We start from the raw sequence: 27,975 nt of genomic DNA, 5'->3' as shown, positions 1-27,975 counted from the left end.
ATGTTTTGGTAAAGCTACAAGATAAAAAGGTTAACTAGGCCTTAGACCTGCCTACCTCTATTGGAAGGGAAATTGTTGGCTTTGGCATGATGTTCCCATGAGCATATCTATAATGAGATAATCCTCTAAAGAAATATCTTTTAAAAAATACCAATCCAGAAGGTTGAATAAATGTCCCCCCAAACTTTTTTTTCCTTTTTAGGTATTCAAATTATTGTTTTCCTTAGACTACAGCGGAATCAGAAAGGCAAGAATTAGAAACCCGAAGTAAAAGGAAAATCAGAAAAGCCTTGAGCATTTGATTGCAAGCACAAATGTAGAATATAATGTTTCTTGATATGTACACTATCTTCCACAAGACAAAAACGAATTATAAATATCTTGAAAATGGGAGATAGGGATAGACTGACTGATAGGTTCCTAGTAAGGACGCGTTTATAAATTAATGATCAATAGTTTGCATTATTTGTAAATTAAATGCCTAAAACATGTTGAAAATCATTTTTATTTTGTGGGCTATATTTCATAAAAATGAAAGCATTTTCATAAATTTTTAAGTTTATGTTCATAAGTGTGGACTGTATTGTTCCTCATAATTCTTTAATCCTATAATCATGAATCCTTTGATCACAAGGATATCTAGGAACCTAACCCTAGCACTTGGGAAGGACTTTTATATTTCCTAAAAGAGTTTCCCTATTTTAAGAATTGAGTTGACTAGGTACAAATTTATTTTGGAAAATGTTTTGACTCCATTAAGATAGTAGTGCATACTTTTTGGTTTAATAAAACTAGGACTGGGAATATCAAGTCCAATAAATTATGTTTTGAAAAATGTGTTACTGTGGCCAGCAAAGAATGACCACAAATAAATTTCCCAGAAGAGAAAAGGCCCTTTGAAGATTGAGTCTACTGGAGGGTGAGGGTTGTGTAAATCCCCAACTCCCCAAGACCTACAGCCATTTCCACCAAGAAAGGGATTGTGCTCAGGGAAAGGAAGGAACCACGACCTTGGGAACTACTAGGAGAAATGGCAGCCGCAGATCCCAAATTAACTTGGTCACCTGTGAAGATCTATCAGTTAATTGGGTTGGCCAAACATCTTACGGAAAAACCCAAACGAACTTTTTGGTCAATAGTTTTTGAGGATTCGGTTATATGCCTTTACTGAATGATTATATGGAGTATAATCAGGGAGTACTGAGTCATCTAGGATTCTGAAAACTAGGAGAGTGAGTCTTAGAATTAAAAGACAAGGCTTTAATGGAAAGAATGTATAAATATTTATTTAGTAAACCCAAATCTTGTATATGAGGACCATTGTAAGATTAAATAACTTTTCTAATTCCAAATGTTACTTAATATTTTCTTCATTGTGACCAGACATATATATTAAAATCAAAACAAATAAAAGCAAAAGCTATTTTATATGGAATCATTGGCTACAAACTGAGAGTGATCAATATCCAGTTTTTAACCTAATATTTTTATTCAGTGTTTCATTACTGCTTTCATACTCACCATCACCTCTCAGTGGTGGCTACTCCTCATAGAAGGCCATCCACGAAACCAAGGCTTCAGCAACGGTTTTGTTTAAGTGATTTACAACTTCTCACTTGTGCTTTTTGTTTATATCATCTTAGCATTAGGCCTCTTACCTTTCAGGATCATTTACTGTTCCCTGTTCTTGAATTGATTGAATTCTTTGAATTGACTCTTTAGTTGCTCTTCATGTTAGCCTGATCTTCAGCAGTTCCTTCCACTGTTCCTGTACCTAATAAGGTTGATTCCTGAGTTTTTATTCAATGAAAAACCTTCTGATTAAATACATTAGTTTATATTCCATAATAATTTTAGCCCTTCATGATATTCATATATCAGTGAACATTATGAACATTTTTATTAGGTTCATAAAAAATATTTTACACAAGAGCAATTGTGTTCTGAAGTGCAAAAATCTCTAATTCATAGTATTTCAAGCTCCAAGGGTTTAAATTATAGAAAAATTATGCTTTTCCATTTCTTTTAAAATCTAATGTAAAATTTTATTTTCCAGACATTTTCAGCTAGAATTGGACTTGGGAGTAACTCCCTAGGAGAATCTTTTTTCAGGCATTTTATTTGCTTATCAGTTAATCTGGGACAGTTGCATTTTATCCTCATTTTTTTATGCCTAGGAGTATAGAACATTTCCAGAAGACTTTGAAAGAAATTAGGGTTTAATGCTCTCATGATAAAAAGAAGAAAATTCACATATCCTAGATATTTATTGTCTACATTTATTATAGCTTTCACCAGAGGGAAGCATAGCAATGCATAGAGCTTACAGTGCTTTACTGAGACTGCTTCCATCTCCATTAACAACAACTGTGACTATCAAATTATAATTACATAGTATATAAGTCATATGAGACTTGAGTTTCTTTCTCTCAATTCAGGGGAACACATAGAGGTTGAGTGAGGAGGATATTATGAGGAGCCACTGGGATGAGACTAAGACACCATAGTATGACTCAGATTTTCTATGTCAAGCACCTTAATTTTATTTTTTTCTTGAGATTTTGAATTTATTATTGTGTGTTATGCATAACGATATTGTAAATATAGCCAAAAGGAAGTTAGAGAGAATTTTACTTCTGGAAATTCAGAGTGGGAAATTTAAACTAAAGGACAATTATCGACTTTTAAATTGCCAGAAACGAAATATAACACTTATCATTTTACAAAACTAGGTAGTAAATGCTGTTTTGAGCCTTTCCTTATCTAAACTTGATTATTACCTAATTTTTACTTTACTTATGTGTGTAAGGAGAGTGAACCAAATCTTATCTTACTTATATTTAAGGAAACTCAGTTATTATATAATGTTAAACAATAAATGCCTGTACGTAATGATAAATACATCTCATCTTAAAATTTTGATCTGTTTATCATTTAGAGTACAAATAATTTTTAACCATGTCCAGATGAAAAATCAGTTAAATTAGATACTTATATATTTCTTGTAGTATAAACATGATATATAATTGAAAATACTAGAACACTTGGTTTTTCTGATCCCCTTTTATAAAATTCAGACTCCTCTGTGGTCCTTATCAAGGTTTGTTACCTGAATTTTCTTAGTTGATTAGTTAATATAGCCTTAATTGTGCAAACTGAAATATGTGAATAAATACAACATTTGAATACATGTAACATTTGAATACATGTAACATATGAATCAGTAAGTGGTGTCGACAAACAAATATAAAAATATTCTTTACTTTAACTTTACAGTGAGTTGTAACTATTTTAAATAAAATCAAAGCTTAATTGTCTCATTTCCCCCTTATTTTTTCTAAATTCTAAGGTCCCATTTCACTCTGTCTTATTCTGGCAGGCTTTAATCCAGTGCGAACAGTTGAAGAATGAACTGGAGAGGCAGACAGAGCGACTTGAGAAAGAACTCGCATCTCAGCAAGAAAAAAGAGCCTTTGAGAAAGAGATGATGAAACGAGAAATAGCAAAAGAAAGAGAGGACATGGGCTCAAAGGTATTTAAAGGGTTCAATTTGTTATCGACATTGCAGAAGAAATGTGGTGATGTAATTGATGAGTCTACAGGCTGCAATTCTTGAATGATGTTTATTTGAAAATTTTTTTTAATATCTTTATTGGAGTATAATTGCTTTACAATGTTGTGTTAGTTTCTGTTGTACAACAAAGTGAATCAGCTATAAGTATACATATATCCCCATATCACCTCCCTCTTGAGCCTCCCTCGAATGATCTTACATGTTTAAACCATTTAAGTAGTCAAGTTGCTTATAACTTAGAGTTCATAAAAATTTTCTCTTCTTCAATGTGTTTCTCAATAAAAGTTATATTCTCTGACCTTTCCAAAGAAAATAATCAATTAGATTTCATGATAGGAAAATGTGAAATTTACTCTAATCCTGCCATTCTGTTTGATTCCCTTTCTGTTTGTCAGAGGAGAGCAGGTGCTCTGGAGATATCCAGATTTTATTTCAAGCTTGGTTAAATCAAGGAGAGATGACTCCCCCATTTCATCCCCCACTCCTAAATTAGACTTTAAGAAGGTAAAACACTTGTAAGAAACCAAGTAACCATAAAAAAAAGTGATGATATACTCTGTACAAAATAGGTTCTAACAAATTACACGATGAATAATGACTATAACCAGATGAATACATGGAAGGGAGAAATTAGAGGCAAAAGGAACAGATAACATGAGATGGGCAGTGTTTGAAAAACAGTAACAAACTAGAATACAGAGTTTAGTGGAACCTAGCTTTAAAGTTGCTACAGTTGAGTAAAATGGAGCAAGATGTGGTCCCTGAAGTAAACCAAACAATGGTTACATGTTCTGTTTTTTCAAAGCAGGCTCACAGCTTATACCTTACATGCTGTCTTAAACGTAGTAATTAACTCATTCAGCAAATATCTACTGAGTATCTGCCGTGTACAAGGCAGTGTGTAAGCCTAAGGCTATATAAAGAGAAATATCACAAATTCTGCCCAGTGAGTTTTAACTCTTACCTTACCTGAGCCAAGGTAAACTCCCTTGTTTTCTTATCCTTTTTTAAAAAATTGTGCCTGTCAAAACCTACTTATAGGTCAATCTAATTATCTACATTCTCTGACCTGGATTGTGATCTCAGCTAGTGAAGAAAAATCCTATAATCTTGCAGATGACACCACCATACACTTATGGTTCAATGTCCACCATTCTGTTGGTGCTTTCTAGCAGTCCTCCTATGCATTCCTCTCTCTCCCGTTCATTCAGGATTCAACAGATATTAATTGGAGATCCTGGGAATGTGGTAGTCACAGGACCAATGCAGTTACCTCATGAAGTTTATAGACTTGTGGGAGAGGTAGACATTAAACACATACTTCCACAAATGAGTTTTTACCACTATGATAAAGGCATGAAGGTACGGTATAGAGTACCATGAGAATGTGTAACAGGCAAATATAACTTAGTCTGGGCAGTCATGGAAGACTTTCCTAAGAAAGAGGTTTTGCAAATGAGGCTCAAAAGAGTTGAGTAGGAGTGGTCAGGTGAAGAGTTGAGGGGAAGAGTTTCAGACCCAGGAAAACAACACTCCCAAGGCTCTGAAGCTAGAAAGCATCATACTTTCTAGGAATTTAGAGAGGGCTCAGGTGACTGGAGCATAGGAAGTAAGGGCCAGAGTAGTGGAAGATGAATTTGGAGAAGTATGCAAGGACCAAATCATGAATGGTCTTAAAATCCATGTGAAAGGTTTTGAATGTTATCCAAAAGTGAAGGGAAACCATTGAATGGCAGTAAATTGGGCAGTGTCATGATCCCATTTATATTTGAGAAAAATCATCTGTCAATAGATTTGAAGGAGGACCAGAATAAACCCCTGGAGATCAGGTGGGAGGTAATTATAATAGTCTAGGTGGGAAGTGTTGGTATCTAAGACACATTTTTCAAGGAGTATTTCAAATCACTTTTATTCCCCTCAAATTCTCTACCATACCAACTCTCCCCTCATTCTCGGCAGAGAGCCTTACTTACCTAGCAAAGAAAGTTGACAGCCATTAGATGGTAATCACCTTATTTATCTCCCCCCCCCCCCGCCTCTGCCTAAAGTAAAATTTCACCTGTACTGCAACTGTGTCAGAATGGGAGTGGCTTAATACTAATCCGTTCCTCTTGCTCTGAATCCCATCCTCTTCCACCACCTCAGGGACCTATTTCCATTAGTTCCCCACTCTCTTCTGAATCGTCAGCCTTTGTCCTTCACTATAGCCTTTTCCTTATCACCAGGAAAATAGTCTCAAATTTCTCTCACCTGTTGAAAGAAACAATCTTTCTTCTAATCCAGTCATTCTCAATCTTGGCTACACAGAAGTTCCAAAACTCTCATTGCCCAATCTGCATCCCAAATGAATTATGGGGGAATATCTGAGGGTAGGATCTAGGGGTCAGTATTTTAAAAAATTGTCCAGGTGATTCCAATGTGCAGCCAAGGCTGGAAGCCACCTTAGTAATTCCATATCCCTCCTTACTCTTCCCCTTAATAGTCAAATCTTGCTGTCATCCTTGTTTCCTCCTTATCCCTCACCCTGTACATCAAATCACCAAGTTATAGAGTTTCAGGCCCCTACTGATTTTACATTGCCCTGTCTCTCCATCCCACTGCTCTCCATATCTTACCCTTGGGTGATTCCTGCAGCCCCAAGTGGTAGAAGCCCCTTGCTTCTGGTCTCACCTCCTTATCTCTTCTCTTACACAAAGATCCAAGGATGATCTTTCTAAAATGAACACGTCAATATGTCAGTCTCTTGCTTTAAAATCCTTTCTTGTCTCTCTATAACCCCTTGGATAAAATTTAGGATCTTTTACTATAGCATAAAGATTGTACATTTTTTCCCTCTCTTTGGTTCTCCAGTCTCATCTCCCTTCTCTTTTCTTCCTTGTATTACCACCATACTGATCTACTTGCACTTCCTCAAATGTGCAAACATGCCAGTCTGCCATACTATTTTTTCATTTCAGGATTTTTCAGGGCTTTGCCCCTCCCCTCCCATCCCCACACCCCCCACCTCACCCCCATTGCCTAGAGGAATCTTCCTCTGGCCTCTCTGACTGATCCTTCAGAGTTCTCGATACCACCTCTTCTCACAGTCTCCCAATGATAAATTTTTGGGAGCCCCTCCTATGGGCTTCTATAACTCAATTTATTGCAAAGTCTTATTGAATTATCTCCCCTAATTTACTATGATTCCCTTGCATATATGGTTTGTTAACATCCTTATTGCGTTATTGCCACATTCCTCCCACATAAAATGTGTTCAGTATATATTTATTGAATGAATACAAGGGGAATACAAATGGAAGGAAGAAGGCCCCATGCCATTGGAAAGGCATGACTAAAATACTGAGAGTTCAGAGGATCAGAACAGATTTCTGTCTGCAAGAGATCACGGAACACTTGGTGGAGAAGGTGGCATTTTAACTGAGCTTCAAAAAAACAGGCAGGATTTAGAAATGCAGAGTGTGGGGGAGACGTACCAACATGAGTAAGGCATGGAGGGAGGTAAAGTTGCAAGCTGAGCTTTGAGAGAGAGAATGAATGGCATCAAGAGCAAAGATCAGCTACCGTTCATGCCTAGGAGACTTTTTTCCTGGGTTGTTTAGTGGAAACTTTTGCCTTGCTGAGTAGTTCTACTATGTAAAAATATGTTGATGAGAATTCCTGATAAGAAGAAATAAAGGAAGTCTGAACTGTGCCAGGGAATATTCCAGGTGCTTTTATGTATAACTTTCTTAAACTGATAATTATTTCATGAATGAAAGTGGCAACAGAAATACAATGCATTTCTTTTTTTTTTTAATTTATTTATTCATTTATTTATTTTTGGCTGCATTGGGTCTTCATTGCTGCATGCGGGCTTTCTCTAGTTGTGGTGAGCGGGGGCTACTCTTTGTTGCGGTGCGTGGGCTTCTCATTGCAGTGCCTTCTCTTGTTGCGGAGCACAGGCTCTAGGCACGTGGGCTTCAGTAGTTGTGGCACGCGGGCTCAGTAGTTGTGGCTCGCGGGCTCTAGAGTGCCGGCTCAGTAGTTATGGCTCATGGGCTTAGTTGCTCTGTGGCATGTGGTATATTCCCCCACCAGGGATCGAACCCATGTCCCCTGCACTGGCAGGCGGATTCTTAACCACTGTGCCACCAGGGAAGTCCTACAATGCATTTCTGAGTCTGAGTCCTTTTTTTCTTTTTGCCTCCATTAAGCCTTATTTGACATTTAATCTGAAATCCTGCCCTAAATAAAGATGTATGAATAAAGAGCTGAAAGTGATCCTAGCACTGAAGCAAGTACTCTCACAGAAAATGGCAGAAAGAAGCTCTGAAGTAAAAGGATTTAGTGTTGAATCCAATTTGACCTTTATGTGACCTTGAACAATTCATTTAACCTCTCCAAATTTCAGGGTAGTAGATCCTTGGTTGATCTACTCAAGGAATTGATAGGATTAAATGAGATAATGTTTTGAAAGTACCTAATATAATACCTGGCTTAGGTTAGACCCTTTAACAATTTTAGCTTGTGGCTATTATTCTTACTCTAGTGAAAGAGAGAATTAGCTCTATTGGGTAGATTTCTTGGACCTTTGTGTTAGTAAAATCAGACAAATTTTAATATAAAGTCCAGCTTTACTTTTTATTTATTAGCTTGAATGAACTTGGGAACATTACTTAAGTTTTCATTTTTTCAACTGAAAGTTAATCCAATACATTCCTTTCCAAAGGGAATTAGAAGAGAAAATTATCACACTGCCTAGCACAGGAAGTTAATTTAATAGGGAGTCTGAACAATTAATCATAACGTTGTAAGTTCTCATGGTTAGTGCTGGAGCAGGCGTCCCTGCTTTCCTAGTGGTAGGAATGCTCGTGAGACTTGTAGATTTTCTTTCCTTCTTTGTATTATTTTTCTTCTTTCCTTTCTTCTTACTGCTTAAAAATTTCATTTGTGTGGGAAGCTCTAGGAGAGCAGATGCCTTCTACCTAGACAGATTTTGAATCATTCCCCCATGAACAGTACTTGCTGTGAGTTTGCCTGTTGGCATCAGTAATGGTCTTTGGTTGCACTAAACCACTAAGTTTGTTTGTTCAATCAGTCCTTCAATCATCTATTTATTGAATGCCCCGTGTGGTTTGTGAATTTTCTCAATTGGTTCCCTTGATAATAGCCCATTGCTAGAATCCTTAATTCTTGTACCTTTTTTATGAGGAATGCCACTTTATACCACATTCAGTACACTAGGGACTGCTTTAGTGTAGAGATTTCTATCAAGCTCTCCCATCCTGGGTGTCCTTGTCTCTTGCTTGCCCCTGTCAAAGTTTAAAGGACTTATCTGATGTCAACACCCTGGACATCCAGCAGTGTTGCAGCTGTCTGTGTTACTTCTGCCCCTGCAACAGATGTGGATGGAGAAGCTCCTGCAGTGTAATGTTGACTTCCAGATGGTGGGCATGGGGAAAAAGAAGGTGTGACAACAGGAGGGGAGGCCTTGAGAAGTGGGTGACAGAAGGGAGCAGACAGGTAGTGGGCAGAGGAATGAAGTGATGGGTGGCAGAGGGAAGGAATCATATGGAAGGTGTATGATTTGTTACATGCTATAGAAACTGACTCAGAAATTACCATTAGCAAAATAAATGTCTGCCCATTTACTTCAAAAACACCACACAATATTAATATGTTTACCATAGATCCACATAAATAAGTAATATATGGTTTTTAGTAGTTGGTAATTAAAGTTTGTTATTGTTGTATGGTTCCAGAAAAGCTATAATTACATATTCATAATATGCTTACTCATGAACTTGAATTTTTAAATTAAGAAAATTCAATTAATATTTTTGATTTGTTACATTTAACTTCTTTTGACCTTTAATTTTTGTTTCAGATTGTAATCTGCATAAGGATAGTTTGTAGCTTGGTATTACTAAAAGTTTGTAGCTTGGTATTAGTAAAAGTTTGTAGTAAAAGTAATTTTATGTGCAAATTAGATTTGTAGCCAATCTCTTGATGAAAGAAGGACATGTAAACAGCCATAAGTTAAATGTATAATTCTCCACAATCCCCAGGAATGTTAATTAATACATCTACCGTCTAAATTAGAAAATAGCTGCTAGGGCTCATTATTTTCATGTTGTCAATTTTAATTAGTTGACAAAGGTAATCTTGATTTTTATTACAAAATTTTAGTTATTGATTTCAGTTGTAAAACTGAATTCACACCCATATTAGTGTACAATGATAGATTTCAAATATTATTTCAAATTTGTTATCAGTTTTTATTTTAGCTGATTAAAAACTGATAGCTATCCCATATGTTTTGATCTGGGGCAAGGTAGCATTTCTTCATCACTTTAAAACTGCTAATACAAATGAGAAATTAATCACTGAGAAAAGTTTGACCTACTGGAGCAGAGTAAAATGTAATTGCAAACCAAAAACTATAAAGGTTAAATCTAAGATCTAGAAAACATTTCTGACCCTGGGAAGAAAAACTAAGAACCTGATATCCATAGAGTCCCTCAGAAAAGCCATTTATTCTAATGTTTCATTCATTCATCAAACATTAAACATATACCTCTTGAGGAACATGCTCTTGAGGAACTTCTAGTCTAATGAGGAAACAGACAACTAAAAACAGTGTGATGTGTTAAGTACTGTGCATGTAAATAATTTTAGTTGATAAATAATATATCAAGAAAATTTGAAATATATTTTAACATGGAGGATAAATTCAGCACCTTTATTCTTGTGTCTACCATAGTACAAAATTACTAAAATACTTCGTGTTTTTAAAAAATACTATTTTATATTCTTATTGAATTTTTCAGATATTGGGCATATCTTTATAAGGTGGTTAGAAATTCTAAAAGGACATAAAACTTTGGTATTCCTACAGGGTTAGTATAGCATATGGAAGTTTCTTAATAAATATCTGCTGATTGATTCTATTTTTAACATTTAAAAAGCATGGTGACTATAGTTAACAGTACTGTACTGTGTATTTGAAAGTTGCTAAGAGAGCAAATCTTGAAAGTTCTCACCACCAGAAAAAAAAGAAAAGTAATTACGTGAGGTGATAGTCAAGGGAGGTGAATTGAGAATGCAGAGCAATGGAGATACCCAATCCATTAAGAGAAATGACTTACAGAGAGAGCCCAGTGGCCATGCTGAGACTCTATTAATTCAAGATATTTAAAATATTTTTGTCAAATGACATTATCATTTAGGACGACTCTATTAATTCAAGATATTTAAAATATTTTTGTCAAATGACATTATCATCTAGGACTTTTATTTCCTTGTACAGATGTTGACCCTATCTCAGAGTATTGCCCAACTGGAGGCTCAGGTGGAAAAGATTACAAGAGAGAAGATTTCAGCTGTTAATCAACTAGAGGAAATTCAAAACCAGCTTGCTTCCCGGGAAATGGATGTCACAAAGGTACAAAGAGAGATTTTAGTTTACTAATTACTTAAATATTTTAGTTGAAAATTTTTTCCTAGTGTAAAAAGCTCAAAAAGAAGTCTGGAGTATAAAAATTTTGTTATTTCAAGATAATAAAGGTCCACATAATGGTCATTCAGCAAACATTTACTTATTATCAGCAGGCCCTTTTCTGGGTGCTGCAAATACAAAGATGAATTAGACACAAATAATGTCCTCAAAGAGTTTAAGGATTAAGTTGCTGAGACAGACTTGTAAATAAACAAGTTTTATTACTTTAATTATTGAATACTTGATAAAACTTGTACATCTGAATTAGTCAACTAGGAGTAATTTTGTGCATAAGTTTGGTCTTCACAATAATACTAAAAGACATGTATTTATTTATAACATGAAAAGTGTGCTTAACATAATTCTCCATCTCTCATTCCTTTCAGACCTGTTCTCTAAAATCAAGATTCTAATACTACAACTTCTTATTCTGTTGGTCCTTAAATTTATACTTTACACTGTGGTATCACCGTGTCTGCACTATGGGCATCACAAACTTGTGAGCCAAGAACTAAAATGCTTAATGGTCTTAACTGGCTAAGGTACATGTTTAAGAAACACTAGAAGTCTGTGTAGATTTCAGTAATCATTGCTTTAAAACTAAGTAACTAAATATGGACATGCATGATGTAATAAATTAAATCAATTTATTTTTCATCAATACATACACAGATAATTTTATTAAAATGCATACCCATTTCATACTGCATTTTACTTCTCAACATATTTTCCTAAATTTGGACACATTTTTAATGCCATTATTGTTTTATAACTCAGTAATTTAAATTAACTTTAATATATATTAAGAAAGGAAGCCTATTTTTTCTTTTTTTTCCTTGAATTTATATAGTTCTTCATTTGCTTTCTAAAATTCAAGCTAGCTAATGTAGAAGCTTAAAATATCATATTTGCCAATATAATTGATGTGTTTGTGTGGAGGTAGGGGTAGAAGTAAGGGAACTGGTGCAGAGAGATGAAAATGGTTAACCTGGATTGATAGGTGAAAGCTATGATGAGGATTTTCAGTTCATTATAAGGAGAGAACTTTCTGTTGAAATATGGTACAGTAAAGAATGATTACTTGTCTTTAGAACTGTCCAAAAGGACTCAAGCATCAGAGGAGTGCCTTAAGCCTGCTTCCAACCCTGGGATAATATAATTCTAGTTAAATTTAATTTGTTCATTTATTTTAGATGAAATTTAAGTGTTACAGATAAACTTAGCAAATGCATTTTAAACTGAAATTAGTGAGGCAAGGAAACTTTAAAAATAAAATTAAGGGGTACAGTCATTTTAAACAGGACCTAATGCTTAGATATTTATTATGTATAATAATTTTGTACTGGTGTTGGGTTTTAAACACCATGGTTGTATAACTGTTATGTTCTGGTATTATAATTGGGGTCTTTAAATTTTATTCCTATATGTAAATCAAATAGATTGGAATAGTGAAGAAAGTCAATTAGGGCTCCTCTATTTTTTTTCTGTAATTCTTAATTTTTAAATTTTATTTAGCTTTAGTAACTTTTTGTGAATTACTAATATTTTTGAAAGGGGAAGGATTAACTCTTGCACATTGAAGGTATTTGAATTTCAGATACAATTTGTGTAATTTTATTCTTTTTTTTAGCTTTTTGAGGGTCACTGGGGAGAAGCTTACTGACTTTTTCTTCTGTCTTGTCACTATTAATTTTTGAACACAGATTAGTTTATTTTTAACGTATTTTTTATTTGAATATAGGAAATGCATATAGGTTTTATAAGATTCTAATACTTCAATAATGATGAAACTAATTACTAAAATTCTAATGATCATTTTTGGAGAACTACCAAAATTGCAAAGTCTCAAGCAGGTATAGCCATTAGATGATACATGATTTTTAAAAACTTGTATTTGTAACTTAGAAGCTGACTTAGCAGATGTGTGTATTACTTGATCTCTCTACAAGTTCTCAGTTATCTCAAAAGTTCATAACTTCTTTATTTAGATTTATCTGCTAATTGTATTTTCCAAATGTATTTATCTGTCTGTAGATGCCCTGGATTGAAAAAAAAGATTATATAAAGAATGATACACAATTTTAAGATACTGAGTGTGTTTATTATTTAACAATATGTTAAAGTCATTTCACTTACATGTATATTTTCCTTTTATGTTGAATGCCATAGTTATTTTAAAAGCAGAGTGGGCTTACTTGCAGTCTATGACTTTTAACTTTCTTAATTTAAATGCATAGTATTGTGCATGGTAAGATTGACATAATCTGCAAAGCCTACGGTAAATACCGGCTGGGTAATACTCTACTCCTAAATATTGATAATATAGTCTACTGGCAGAGAGAAATATACCTTTATAAATTTCCTTAAATAAAAGCCTAACTGATAAAGAGTTTAAAGGAAAGTTTTTAATATAGACTATCTATATAACCATGACAATTTGAATGAATAATGACATAGCTTAATATTTTAATTAATAATTTTACCTAGTTAAAAGCAAGATGATAGTGCATTTTAGATGATAATATGCAATTGAAACTATTATTTTACATGAAAAATCTTGTATATATCACTTAAGTTCCCTGGTTATGCATTTCTTTATCTGTCATTTGAAATTGTAAGACTCAATAACATCTGATATTGCCTCCACATCTTAACAGAATATATTGAATATGCTAATAGAAAATGCCATTCTTAGAAAAGTTCTATTGTATTTTATTTATATGACCTCTAGGGGGCACCAAAAGATCTAATTGCAGGCCTTGCCTGGTAGATTCCAGCAGCTATTGATCTAGTTTTTATACTCTAACAGGTGTGTGGAGAAATGCACTATCAATTGAATAAAACCAAAATGGAGAAGGATGAGGCAGAAAAGGAGCACAGAGAGTACAGAACAAAAACTAAAAGGGATCTTGAAATTAAAGATCAGGTAAGATTTGATACAAGCGTAACTGCAGCAATTAAAGACATAACTAATGTTTTTTTCTGAAATGGTTGTGGTTTTATTCCTAAGTCATTTATTTCTATTATATTGTTTCTAACTAATGGAATGATCCAATTTATACTGTTAAAAGAATTTCATCTACAGTTGCCTAAAATTATCACCTTTCACATGAAATTGTGAGAATACAACTGCATGCATATGAAATTACAATCTGACAGGTCATAAATATACATTTGGATATGTGTATCTATTACTTACAAAAGTAAAAGAAAATGTTCTAATGTTCATTTTGAACCTAAAATATATGTACATAAAGTTCTTTAAAGATGCCAACTTGAATCCAATTTTAAGTGAAAAAGTTTAAAATTTGTGAGATGAGATGAGTTGATATGTAAATATGTCAATCAAATTGATCGTTGGCAGAGTGAAACCAGTTTTAACTAAGATAACCATGAATACGTTTGCTCAGGAAACCTAAATACAGTAAAATTGGAAATGTTAGGAAAAAAACTGCTACTTACTTCAATTTCAGTTTGAACAGATGTTTTACATTATATCTTTGTTGAGATCATGGAGATACTTCAATTTTAATTGACAACGTGGATAAAGTTTTTAGAGAGGCAGTTCTAATAGGCTGACTTTTGATTTTCTAATTTTGTTATGGTACAGAACATTGAACGCTTTCATTCTTTTTATTCAGTGAAAGCAGGTTGAGAAATCTATTCAATTAAAATAAGACTGAGTTCTCAGTGTCATTATTTTAAAGAAATCACTATGGTTTAAAAGTGGGTAGCCCTAAGTAAATTTTTTTGAAATATATTTCTAGTTCAACACTTTTTACCGTATTTTCCAACATATCTCCCTTTCAACCCAATCAACTCTTTTATGCAAATGATGCAAAGACAATTGGGGAAAGTATTGAAAATGAAAGTGATAATGAAATTTAGTACAAAAAGTTTTTCAAGTTGTAGCTGAAATCCCTGGCATTAAATTAAAATCTAAACAACCAAAATCAAATTATGCTTTTGTATCACTATATTCAAAGTGTTCTAACAAGTTTTAAATTTTCAGAAGAATTTTCCTTGTTAACATGTACAAATAATGAAACTGTTGATATTTCATTCCATCCAGTTGGGGGCGTGCCTGATAGTGGAATTAAAAATCCTTTCTATCAGGAACTGAAGATCTAGGATTACTAACCAACACAGAACTTTCCTTTTCTGATATATTATACGACTTTTTTAAAAAGGTATCATATTGGCATGCTCACTGGCATTATTATATACCTTTTCTGTTATTCTGTAGCATCTGCCAGCATAACATTTTGGACTAACTGGAAAAATACAGTAAGGAAGAGTCTCTGAGTTATTTAAAAATTACATTTTAATATTCTAGAGAGAAAGAACACTATAGGAATAATAAGATGATAATATCCCTTGTAAATGAATAACGTGTGTAGAAGTATTCGTAATATTTGTCTTTTAGTGCTATATCTCATTTTAATTAACCACTAATGAGGTGGAGGCTAAAGTTGCAGGATTATAAAAGGAGCAGTTTTCATTTGTAAATATTTCCTGCTAAATAGTGAAACATTGACAGTTTTTATAATGATTTTAGTATTATTTTTAGATAGAGATGTGCCTTTTTAGGACGTCAGAGATGTGATGTGCTTATTACTATTTTTTCTTGGACATAATTTGAGGAAATCTTATAGGTACTCCTTGTAACTATTTTGTATTGAATAGACAGTTTCAAAAAAAATGAAAGTGGTGTCTCATTCCATTGATGATCTGGAGTAGCAAAGCAGCAATTGTTCTTTGGTCTTTCAGCCATGACCTGACCTTCTGTCTTTATGACTGAAGAGCTACTTTGCTTGGCCACCATCTGCACTCAAGAGAGAAATTTACATTTAACTTTTAAAAGCTGGGCATGTTGAATGTTGATCTGAAGTACCTATAATAATATAAAGCGTATTTTACTTTTAAAGTGTTACCTATCATGCAATTCAGAATAACAAGAAGGCTATCTCTATGTTTACAAAAAAGGGGGTTCCTTGTAATATAGTCATTTTATTTATATTTTTGTTAATCTGGCTTCTTACAGTTTTAAAGTAGATGGGAATCTGTCAGATTGGAATGTGGTGAGAACAAGAGCTTTTTGATGTATACAAAATAGGGCAAATGGTTGACCACCCAAATCATTTTCCTTGTGACCCATGCCTTGACTCTGGCATAATTAGAAGGAAAGGTTAGGAGAGTAACAATGGCAATCTCTTCCTCCCATTTTCTCCTTTTCTTTTTTTTTTATTGTGTTAGGAACTGATGGGCAGATTATCCTTCCCATCAACTCCTTTGTATCTCTTCAGTTTAGAGAGCTCCTGTCAGCCTCAGAGGATGCTTCTCACACTAAAAAAAAAAAAAAAAAAAGACATTTGGTATGAAGGAGAATGAAAAATCTGTGCCCTGATTTTTGTTAGAAATTTTTTGTAGACAACAGTTATACACATACACACGCTCCATTATGGGAATTTAAAGACATATATGAAGATAAAGAGACTATTATAATGAATTCCCACATCTCCATCACCTAGGCTTCTCATTTTGCCAATCCTATTCCATCTACCTCACAATTTTTTCTCTCCTTCATCTTCACCTGCATTGTCATCTTCATCTTCTTTGTCATCTTTGTCATCCTTTTCTTCTCCATCTTCTCTTCCTCTTCCTCTTCTGTCTTCCCTCTCTTCTGCTTTTGCTGAAGTATGTAAAGCAGATCTCAGACATTATGTTATTACCCATAAATACTTCAGTGTGCATCTATGAAGGATTTTTTTCACAATCACTATGTCATCATCATACCTAAAAATATTAATAATTCTTTAATATCATATAATGCGCAACCCATATTCAAATACCATCGCTACAGTGTTTGTTTTACAGTTAGTTTATTCAAATCAGGGAAACCTATGTTTTTGTATGTTAGAATGTTATGGTATTACCTTCTTTAATAGGAAATAAAGGGAAATCTTAGAAAAATTTCAACTTTCTTGGTTGTTATCAATAAATTTCATGCATAATGTTTTGATTGTGCTTTATATTTATGAGGTACCTCACCACCATTCTAAGGAAATGAGTTAATCCTGTAGCAAACTATCTGAAGGAAATGGCTACCTTGCAGCAACCCCAATCATCATATTCTGAAAGGAGCCCCTTAGTCTGAAATCCAAAATACATAATTAATTTCAGAGCCTTACATTTAAGATTTAGGAAGGCTGCAGGAAACCTGTTATTACCCTGGCGGTAGGAAGGTTAGCTGACTCTGAAATGAGTGATGCATAAGTGGAATTTTCTTTATTAGCTTCCATTTTGGTAGATGAGTCTCAGAAGATGATTCTTTACAGCCTTTGATTCTTTGATCAGGGCCTAGTACCAAATGAAAACACAGGGCCCTTTGTTCAAAAAGCAGGAAAAAAGTGATGTTAAAGGTACTGAATTACAAAACGTTTTCGTTTCTCCTGCAGTCAGCCTTTCCTCTCTCTCTCACTCTCTCTCTCTCTCCCCTTCTCCCTCTTCCTCCCTCCCTCTGAATGTCATGGTGTTTTTATTTGCTATTTAATGTTGGACTCCCTCCAGCACAGGGATATTCATGGTGGGGGAATGCAGACCCCCATAGATGCCCCATGACTGGGTGTACAGATGAATCCATGGTTTCTAGGTTCTCCATGTCACTAGCCACAGAACCTATACACCATGCCCCAGTGGGGATGGGAGAGAGTCAGTCTTCTCCATCCCAAGGTGGTCAGCTGGGCAGCCCCCTAGAGACTGCAGCCTCCACACAGGGAGACACTTGGTACAGGGGTCAGGGTGGGCAGAGGCTCCACGCTGAGTCCGTTGAGTGTGCTGTAGTGCTGCCAGGCGGGAGGAGGGATAGTCAACTCCATGTCCTACCCTCAGGCGTTAGGGGTGTACACGCTCAACCCAACCTTTCCCAGGCTCACATCCAGGCTCCCACCAGAGGTAAAGGATAACGGCAGAACAAATGCCTCCCCCTAACACTGCCATGACCTGGTCCCACCCAACATGGAGAGCAGCAAGGTCCCAAGGCAGGGGCCAGGAAGAGGAAGCTGGAAGGGAACAAGTGTCCAAGAAGTGCCCCAGGGCTGCCATGAGTCAGTGGAGAGACAAGACCACAGATGTGAGTGGGGCTTCCATTGTACCATCAGACTTCACCTATAAAACACAAATTCCAATATAAAATCATTAAGAATTTTAAGACGTTGACCACAGAGCATTAAACTGCAAGTTCAGGGCCCTTCTAAACACAGGGCCCTGTATGAACACACTGATCACATGCCCATGAAGCCACCATGGCTATGGGGATAGGCAGACAGAGATTTGGTGAGCTAATGCACACATATATACTCCTACTTACATATGCAGATATGAGTGAGTGTTTAACATGCGCAGGTGACCTGTATCTGTAAAAGAAGGCTGGCTAGCTACAGCGTAGGGACCAAATCTGACCTGCAGTCTGTTTTTACAAATAAAGTTGTAGTAGAGCACAGCGACACTCATTTGTTGATGTATTGTCTACGGCTGCTTTCCTGCTACAAAGGCAGAGCTGAGAAGTTGTGGCAGAGACCCCATAGCCCACCATGACTGAAATACTTACTATCTGAGGCTTTAGAGAAAAAGCTTGCCAACCCCTGCCCTGAGTATAAAGATAAAACTTTGTTTCCCCTGCCCTGCTAGAGTGTGGAGTTTTGAGATTGAAGACTCACCAATCTTAAATTATAACTTAATGGTTTTAGAGTATTTTGACATACAGAAAATGTGCCTGATCCCTGGTCTCTTAATCATCTAATGGCATCCGCAGGTGAGTATATGATTGGTTGTAGTCTTATTATCTTATTATTAGTGGCACATGGCTTAAAAACTGGCTTAGATGGGAATACACATATACATAAATAAATTGTTTTATATTACAAAATTTTTAGGTTGGTTCAATTTCTTTCAGAGATAAAAAGACTTTCTTGTCAGTATTGTGTAAGTTATAACTCTGGAGTTGTGGCTAATACTGACTAGGAAACGTTGAAGTTCAAAATTACCTGAAGGGGGTAATCAAAGCAAATATTTAAGGCTAGAGCACATATACAAAAGAAATAGATCAGAAAATTTTGGCTAGACAATTAACACAAAAAAAGGTTTGAGTGTTGCTCGTATCTACAGCAGTATGACTCCACACTTTAATGTTGACATTAAAAAATGTGGACTGTATCAACACAGGAGTTATTTCCTAAGTTCAGTTGAATGAATTAGATTGTTGGGAGTAGTACAGCTATTTTGTATGGCTTTGTGTAAATATGAGAGGAAGCCCAACACGTCCTAAAGGTAAGTCCTACGTAAGGCCAGAGAAATAAAAGTAATAAAGAAAAGTTGAAGAATTGTACCTTTCTACTTAGAGAAGACTAAAGCATTGCTTCACTATCTTTAAGGACTTGACAGATAATTTCAAGGAGAAAGCTAAACACTTGTTCTCAATCTTTAGTATGGAAAGAATAAGAACAAAGAGATTTAATCACAGCAACTGGAAATCACAGCAGCCTGAAATAACTTTCTGACAGTAAGAAGATTGAAATAGATTGCTACAACAGGCCATGGAACTTTCTTCCCTGAAATTTTTAGTTTTAAATGGTAGCAGTAATATGTTTTACCTAAAGACCCAACTAATGGACCTCTGAGGTCCATTGTCTTTTATTTGATTCTGGAAACATCCTAGGAATATTTCACTGTATGTGTTAAACTGGCTAGTAGTGATATTTGTCTTTTCTACTCGTAATTTAGCAACTACAGATTAAAGAAAAATCCCGTTCATCTCTGTTCTCTCTTATGTGTCTGTAATGCTGTATACTCTCTTCAGAAGGCTTTTGGGGAATATATTGAGATAATGGATGGCTTCTGAGAGCTAGACTTCAGAAACTATCCAACTACCACCTGCAGTCTCACTTCTATCTCTAAAAAATGACTGGGATTGGGCCACTTGGGCATGCCGTTAGTACATGTAATCACTTGGTCCTGGTGATGACAGAGTTGCTCTCCAGTGTTCTTCACACCGTCTTTCAGTACTGGAGGCTTAGCACATTCGTTTCCCTGCTCCTCACTCAGACCACAGCCATTCGAGAGGGCTTGGCCTGCCCAGACCAGAACGCTAGGCACTGTGGGGTGATAACTAGAAGACCCAGGTCCTGCCCTTAGGGGGTTTATATTCTAGTTTAAGAGACAGAGTACACATTTGAACATGCCTTAAAAATACTTGCAAAGTAGCATATCGACAAGTGCAAATTAATGTAGTGTGAACTTCATGCTGGCTACAGCCCATAAGAGGGAGAATCTGGTTCCATGTGTGTGATGCAATAAAAGCTTTTTTTTTTTTTTTTAAATAGCATCTTCCCTAAGTATGCCCTAAAGCATTGTTCATCATACTTAGATAAATTTGTGTTCTTATCACAGGCTAACCAAGAATTCTGAGAAAATTCTTCACCCTGGCATATGTCTAATAAATCAGCTTCTTTTGTTCTTGTGCTGTGTGATGCTTGAATGGAACAAATAGGATTACGTAAATAATTTAAAATATTTCCATTTTATAAAATGTTATCAACTTATTATTTTTCTAAAACACCATATAAAGTTAATTTCTCCATTTAAGATTATAATTATGTTTGTAAGTTCAGAAAATTAGCAGTAAAAAATTGAGTTTGATTTTTTTGAACAAAGAAACAGTTCCACATCAATCCAGTGAATAATACCAAGTTGCAGATCCTTGGGGCATTTAGCATTATTAACTTTAATAATGATTTGGGCCGTGGTTTTAGGTGGCAGTATATGTATATCTCATTCATAAAACCACTATGGAAATTCATATGTTCAAAAAAGTCATTTGATTTTCCAGCAAAGATGATAATGCTATTCACTATAATAATATATTTTTTAAAAAATCAAATATGCACAGAAACAATATATATGAAAGTAGCAATATAGGGCTATTTAGAGATAAGGGCACAAATAAGAAACAAAACAAGCCCTTTTAGAAATAATACACCTTATGGGATAAATATTTAGGAATAAATGTGTGCCTTTGGATAGGAATATAAAACTGTAAAGTGAAGTCAAGAAATATTTTTGTGTTTTAAGGAAGTCATAAGATTCATCAACTATTGGTCCTAAAGAAATACAATTTTTGCTGTGTTTCAATTTCAGTGGATGATTCATATTTTGGTCCTTAAAAAATTTGTGCATGCTTATTTTGACCTTAAAAGTTGACCCAGCCTTCTAACCTTACAGGTTATCTTCTCTGATTACCAAGTCTGCAATTCTGGTGACTACCAGGTGGCAGCAGTTCTTTGAATATGTTTCCATGCAGGCCGGCAAACTGAGTGGTATTAGACATAGGACAGCTACAGATGCTTTTTTTTTTATAGTCCATAAATATTAGTACCAATATCCAGCATAAATATTACTAATTACTACATATGTATACATTTTAAAAAATATTTATTGTATAAACATAGACACATTCACAGAAGCCAATAATTCCACCACCCAACAGAGCAAATTGTTTTCATTTTTCTGTTTTACCTTCTACTTTTTGTCCATATGCATATATAATATTTTCAAGTAGTAAACATAGCCTAGATGTAATTTTGGTTTTTACTTTTTCCACTTAACAGTATCTTAAGCATTTTATGTGTTGCTGCCTTCTCTTCATAGATCACTTTAATATGGCCATTTACATGTACTTTCAAAGGAAAGTGATAAGTCATATTTTGAAGAGAACAGATACTGTTATAAATTTAGAATCCTTTTGCCCTAAACTTCACTCATTTTTTTAACTCAATAACCATATATTGCATGCACTATGCTGGCCTAGAATGAACTTCTGTTCTTAAAAAAGGGAGTATATAAGACAGGTTTGCAAATAAATATATGTCAAAGAACATAATAACTATCATTAGCAAACTACCGAAGGGTATGATGATTTAGGAGAAGGAGAGAGGACAAACTTGAAGGATGGTAAGGATGTTACCCACCATAGATGGGAGACGAAGGCATTTAGGTTGGAAAATGGCAGCTTGAGCAAAGGAATGGGGATAGGCGTGCAGGGGAAGGAGATGTTCAAGGAATGTATGTGTCTTTTGATTCCATAGCATACTTGTATCACTGACCTCAGTATCTCAAGTGCCACGTGTCTGTTATAAAAGATTGCCCATAGAAAAAAGTCTTCTATAAGGTTCAGAATCCCAAGTAATTGCCTACTTATAACATGCCGCATGTCCTACAGTCAGGCACAGAAGTCATATCATATTTTGGGAATATTTGCATAAGTTTTTCATTTCCTTTGTAGTGTTTTCTATGTAATGAGACGATTTTAAGATTTTCAGCATCATTTTCAGATGGCATACAACAAAATGTCTTCTTATTAACAGTGTTAGAATCAAGTAGGATTAGTTTTCTAGAAATAAAACAATTGACAGTTACTTTAACGATTTGTAGAAGATTTCCACATGACTAGTAATGGAAGGTGAAACACAGAGTGTACAGGGTAATATTTTACCTGTGGACTGTGAGTCCAAAGACTTGATTTGACTTTTCAGCTAACTTCCTGAGCAAACCTCTCAGAGCCTCATTTTCTTTCCCAGTGAAATGAGAAGCTTGGATAAGTGAAAGCTAAGGTTTTCTTTATGTCTAAATGCCTATGTTTTCAGAAACATAGGAGATATTTCTCTGTTGTTCTTAATTATGAATTAAGTATTAATAAAATCAATAAAATTACATGGAGCCTCAAGTGTCATTCCAAATTTCCCATTCACTCTGATTTTATAAAAACGACACTTCTGTTATGATAAGAATGAAATTTGACTGTCATCAATTTTAGATTATATTCTTTTCATTATGATGAATAGTAGAACCATGAAACATCTAGCCTTTTAAACAGTTGAATTTAATTACAAGATAGATACCATTTAATCTGCAATAAGGATTAAAGTCCTAGTCTGAGTTAAGAATGAAGGTCTATTGGAAGGATTTAAGGCAACAGCAAACTGCCCAAGGTAGTATTTTGGAAGAGTAGTCACTTTTCAGGAAGCCTGCAGAATTAAATACCCTCAGTCAGAGTTTCGTATCTGTGTGAACCCATGACCCCTGGGAATAAATTGGTAACTCCTTTGGAGAAAAATGGCATTAATAGTTAATGCTTTCACTTTCAGTTTTTCCTTGGTGCTCTCATAAATACAGCCATGGAATGGAATGCTGTGGCAATTCTGGATCTAGATGACCTAGAATATGATCATATTTTTTTGTATTTTGATTTTTTAATCATCAGAATGAGAACAAGTTTTTAATTCTCTTAGAGATTTCACATATCCCTGGCGTGTTCCCCTGACCCTCATTGGAGTACAGTGTGAGAGGCTGCCCTAGACAGAGATTCTAGATATAACTGCAGGCTGCTCATGACTATTAATAAATTGCAAGATGTTTAGATTTTCATGCTACTATTCTTAAGAGATGGTCAAGGTAATTTAACCCTTCTTGGTGTTAACATCTGTATTTAAGTGGATCACTTACACTAACATTTATATTTTAGGGAAAAGACAAGAAAGCAGCAGTGTCCTTATTTCTGGCCTGCTTTCTGACTGCCCTGAGAATTTTTGGCATTCCCTGTGGAGAATAGAAAATTCTTTTCTGTATAGAATCTCTCTACTTACAACTGAAGTTCTGATATTCATTCATATTCGTCCTCTTTCTCTTTGTCTCTTCTTCCCCTCCACCCCCGTCACCACCCCCCTACCACCATGGTAATAAAACATGCAAGTAATAGCATTGGCCTGGCTTCAGAAGTCATGAGTCAACTGTGGTTGAAAGTTCCCCATAAAGTACAAGGGAACGCTCGTGTCTTAGAGAGAGTGGCAGCCAAGGAAAAGGGGGAGGTAAAAACTTTTAGGGAAATCTTAAGAAGATGGAGGAGAAAGAATTGTCGAATTCTTTGACATGAAAGATTGTCCCATCATTGCAAGTACTACCTTTTCTTTTGGGTCCTTCTTTCACTTGCTCAGAATTATCTGCATAGAAATCTGAATTCACTCATTTAAAAAAATTTATTGAAATATAGTTGATTACTTCCGTTCCTTGGTGCTGTGGACTGTGGGCCTCCGGGGTCAGTGAAGGATCTCTAGATGGCTGGACGGAAACTTGCTCTAAAAGCCATTGACTGGGTACCTTTTGGGGAGATCATACCCCACAACCAGAAGGCTGTTGCTAACTCCCTGAAATCCTGGAATGAGATCCTCACCTCCAGGTTGGCCACTCTGCCTGAGAAGCCACCTGCCATCGACTGGGCTTACTACAAGGCCAGTGTGGCAAAGGCTGGCTTGGTGGATGACTTCCAGAAGTTTAATGCCCTGAAGGTTCCTATGCCGGAGGATAAATATACTGCCCAGGTGGATGCTGAAGAAAAAGAAGATGTGAAAATTTGTGCTGAGTTTTTGTCTCTCTCTAAGACCAGGATTGAGGAATACAAGAAGGAGCTGGAGAAAATGAAGAACATAATTCCATTTGATCAGATGACCATTGAGGACTTGAATGAAGTCTTCCCAGAAACCAAATTAGATAAGAAGAAGTATCCCTACTGGCCTCACCAGCCAATTGAGCAATTATAAACTTGAGTCTGGGAGAAAGCTCTGGCCCTTGAATTATAAACTCTGGACATTAAAAATAATTATATAGTAAAAAAAAAGAAATATAGTTGATTTACAATGTTGTGTTAGTTTCAGGTGTGCAGCAAAGTGATTCAGTTATATATATAACTACATATATAGTTATATATAGATTCTTTCCCATTATAGTTTATTACAAGATATGTTATACAGTAGGTCATTGTTGGTTATCTGTACATGTAGTCGTATGTACATTTTAATCCAAAACTCCTGATTTATCCCTCCCCCACTTTCCCCTTTGATAACCATAAATTTGTTTTCTATGTCTGTGAGTCTGTTTCTGTTTTGTAAATAAGTTCATTTGTATCATTTTTTTAGATTCCACATATAAACGATATCATATGATAGCTGTCTTTCTCTGTCTTACTTCACTTAATATGATAATCTCATACTGAGAGGTAATTGTCATATCCTAATTTGAATTAGAAACTTTAGGGTGTCATTTTCAACTTGTCTCTACACTTAAGTTTATCATAGAAAAATAGGGCTGAGTCAGTGTTTCTTCCCTAAGTAATTGAAAGTCCACTGTGTGTACAGTGATTGAAGCTGTTTAAGGGTTTATATATCAAGAGCCAGATGTTTTGGTCTAAAAGGGGATTTAAGGCAAATGGATGAATCAAATATCTATTTATATATTTAAAAATCTAAAGACAGATATCTTTGTGTGTGTATATATATACAGATATATGTATGTATGTGTATATATATTTAGATATAGATATATGGCACATATATCTCACTAATACATAATACAAGAAGTGTGACTTACTGATAAGCAGGCTTTTCTTGAGCAGAGCCTGAAGTCTCTAAATGCTGAATTTAGGATACCTTTGACTTACTTCATCAGCCAGGAGAGAACAAAGGACTCTTGAGTTGTTCCAGTTATAAAAACAAGAAAAGGAGAGTAGAGGAAAAGGAAAAAAACAAAGTAAGAAGAGAAAATGAGAAAGATTTTAGAAGGCATTCTAAAGACATTTACACTAAGAACAACTGGGCTTTCACCTCTATTTACTCTGCTTCACATTCAACTATAACTTAGAAGGGGCCAACATAACCACAGATCCATCATTATATTCTATCCGTATTTTCAGGAGGGATCCATAATCATGGATATTTTAAAACTGTAATTGCTATAGCTCCTTTTCGCCACCCCCGTTTCTCCCAACCATTGCTGGTTGTTAAGAGTAACTTAGTATAGCTTGGCGTTTTTCAGAAGATGCTTTCTAACCACATAGCAATAAAATTCATGAAGGTAATTTTTATCTTTAGTCTCCCTTGTTTCAGTGGCTTCATACGAAGGATCAAAGGGAGGACATCAGATAGTAAAGGGCAGTAGCTTGGTGGGTACTGAGAGCCAAAAAGACTTTAATGACTTAGTTTGGCCCCTTCATTTCATAAATGATTAGACTGTGAGTAAGCTGAGAGTTAATACCTCACTTTAATGCATTCATTTATCTAACTAATAGTTACTGGTAACCTATTAGGTGTCACTAAGAAATAGGCACTGGGGTTGCATTGAAAAATAAAATATATGTATTGCTCATACAACTCTTATAGTCTGGTGAGAAAGTTGACTGTGATAAGATGAGGGCTCAGTGGAAGGGTAGCTTACTTTGGTGGGAGAGAATTCAAAAAGATTTTACACAACAGTCAATCAGTTTTCAACATGGAAAATAAGAAAATTCAATGGGTGAAAAATAGTTTTTCAACAAATGGTGCTGGGAAAACTGGATATCCACATGTAAAAGAATGAAGTTGGGCCCCTACCTTATATTATATATAAAAACAAATTCAAAGTAGATAGAAAGACCTGACTGTAAGAGCTAAGCTTATAAAACTCTTGGAAGAAGACATAGGCATAAATCTTTGTGAATTTGGACTAGGCAATGGTTTTTTTGGGTATGACACCAAAAGCATAAGCAACCATAGAAAAAAAATAGATAAATTGGATATCATCAAAATTAAAAACTTCTGTGCTTCAAAGGACATCATCAAGAAAGTGGAAAAAAACCCCACAGAATGGGAGAAAATTTTTACAAATTACCTATCTGGTAGGAGACTTGTTACTAAGATGTATAAAGCAGGCTTACAGTTTAATAATAAAAAGATAAACCATTTCCAAAGCAGGCAAAGAACCTTCATAGATATTTTTCCAAAGAAGATATACAAATGACAAATAAGCACATGAAAAGATGCTCATCATCATTAGCTATCAGAGAAATGCATATCAAACCGAAAATGAGAAACTACTTCACACCTGCTAGGATGGCTATAATCAAAAAGATAGATAATAACAAGTGTTGACAAGGATGTGGAGAAATTGGAGCCTCACGCTGCTGGCAAGATATAAACTACGCAGCTGCTTTGGAAAATAGTCTGACAGTTTCTCAAAAGTTACCCTGCAATTCTACTACTAGGTCTATACCCAAGAGAAATGAAACATGTCCACACAAAAACATGTTCATGAGGGTCATCCCTGGTGGCTCAGTGGTAAAAACATGTTCATGAGGAACATCCCTGGTGGCTCAGTGGTTAAGAATCCACCTGCCAATGCAGGGGACACGGGTTCAAGCCCTGGTCCGGGAAGATCCCACATGCCGTGGAGCAACTAAGCCCGTGTGCCACAACTACTGAGCCTGTGTTCTAGAGCCCGTGAGCCACAACTAGTGAGCCCGCGTGCCGCTACTACTGAAGCCCGCGTGCCTAGATCCTGTGCTCTGCAACAAGAGAAGCCACCGCAATGAGAAGCCCACACACTGCAACGAAGAGTAGCCCCTCCTCGGCGCAACTAGAGAAAGCCCGCAGGCAGCAACGAAGACCCAATGCAGCCAAAAATAAATGAATAAATTTATTTTAAAGAAAAACATGTTCATGAGTGTTCATATCAGCATTATTCATAATAGCCCAAAACTGGCAACACCCAAGTGTTTATCAACTAATAAATGGATAAATAAAATGTGATTATCTATATCTATGTCTATACAGCTATATGTTGGCAATAAAAAAGAATGAGGTACTGATACATTCTACAATATGGCTGAACCTTGAAAACATTATGCTAAGTGAAAGAAGCTAGTCACAAAAGACAACATATTGTATGATTTATATGAAATGTCCAGAATAGGCAAATCTATAGAGACAGAAAGATTAGTAGATGCTTGGGCTGAGTGGGTTGGGGGCAAATGGGGAGTACTGCTAATGGGTATGGAGTTTCTTTT

General features: G+C 35.4%; 2 protein-coding genes across 10 annotated transcripts in view; both read left to right on the top strand.

Moving 5' to 3' along the window:
* SDCCAG8 (SHH signaling and ciliogenesis regulator SDCCAG8) overlaps positions 1 to 27,975 on the top strand; it is a 273,722-nt gene that overhangs the window by 97,532 nt on the left and 148,215 nt on the right. For all 9 annotated transcript variants that reach the window (XM_061187382.1, XM_061187380.1, XM_061187385.1 and 6 more), the window contains 3 exons: positions 3,380 to 3,532; positions 10,863 to 10,997; positions 13,861 to 13,977. In XM_061187382.1, coding sequence (XP_061043365.1) covers positions 3,380 to 3,532; positions 10,863 to 10,997; positions 13,861 to 13,977 — 405 coding nt within the window. The remainder of the gene's footprint in view (positions 1 to 3,379; positions 3,533 to 10,862; positions 10,998 to 13,860; positions 13,978 to 27,975) is intronic.
* On the top strand, positions 24,176 to 24,759 carry LOC133087783 (ATP synthase subunit d, mitochondrial-like). Its single transcript, XM_061185406.1, has one exon. The coding sequence runs from the start codon at positions 24,218 to 24,220 to the stop codon at positions 24,698 to 24,700; it is 483 nt and encodes a 160-aa protein (XP_061041389.1). The 5' UTR covers positions 24,176 to 24,217; the 3' UTR covers positions 24,701 to 24,759.

This window comes from Eubalaena glacialis, chromosome 3 (assembly GCF_028564815.1).
Source record: "Eubalaena glacialis isolate mEubGla1 chromosome 3, mEubGla1.1.hap2.+ XY, whole genome shotgun sequence".
In the NCBI taxonomy this organism is placed as follows: domain Eukaryota; kingdom Metazoa; phylum Chordata; class Mammalia; order Artiodactyla; family Balaenidae; genus Eubalaena; species Eubalaena glacialis.
This window is presented reverse-complemented; position numbering and strand designations above follow the sequence as displayed.

Excerpts from the sequence above, each read along its gene's own strand:
- LOC133087783 (XM_061185406.1), top strand. The coding sequence starts at position 24,218 with ATGGCTGGACGGAAACTTGCTCTAAAAGCCATTGACTGGGTACCTTTT.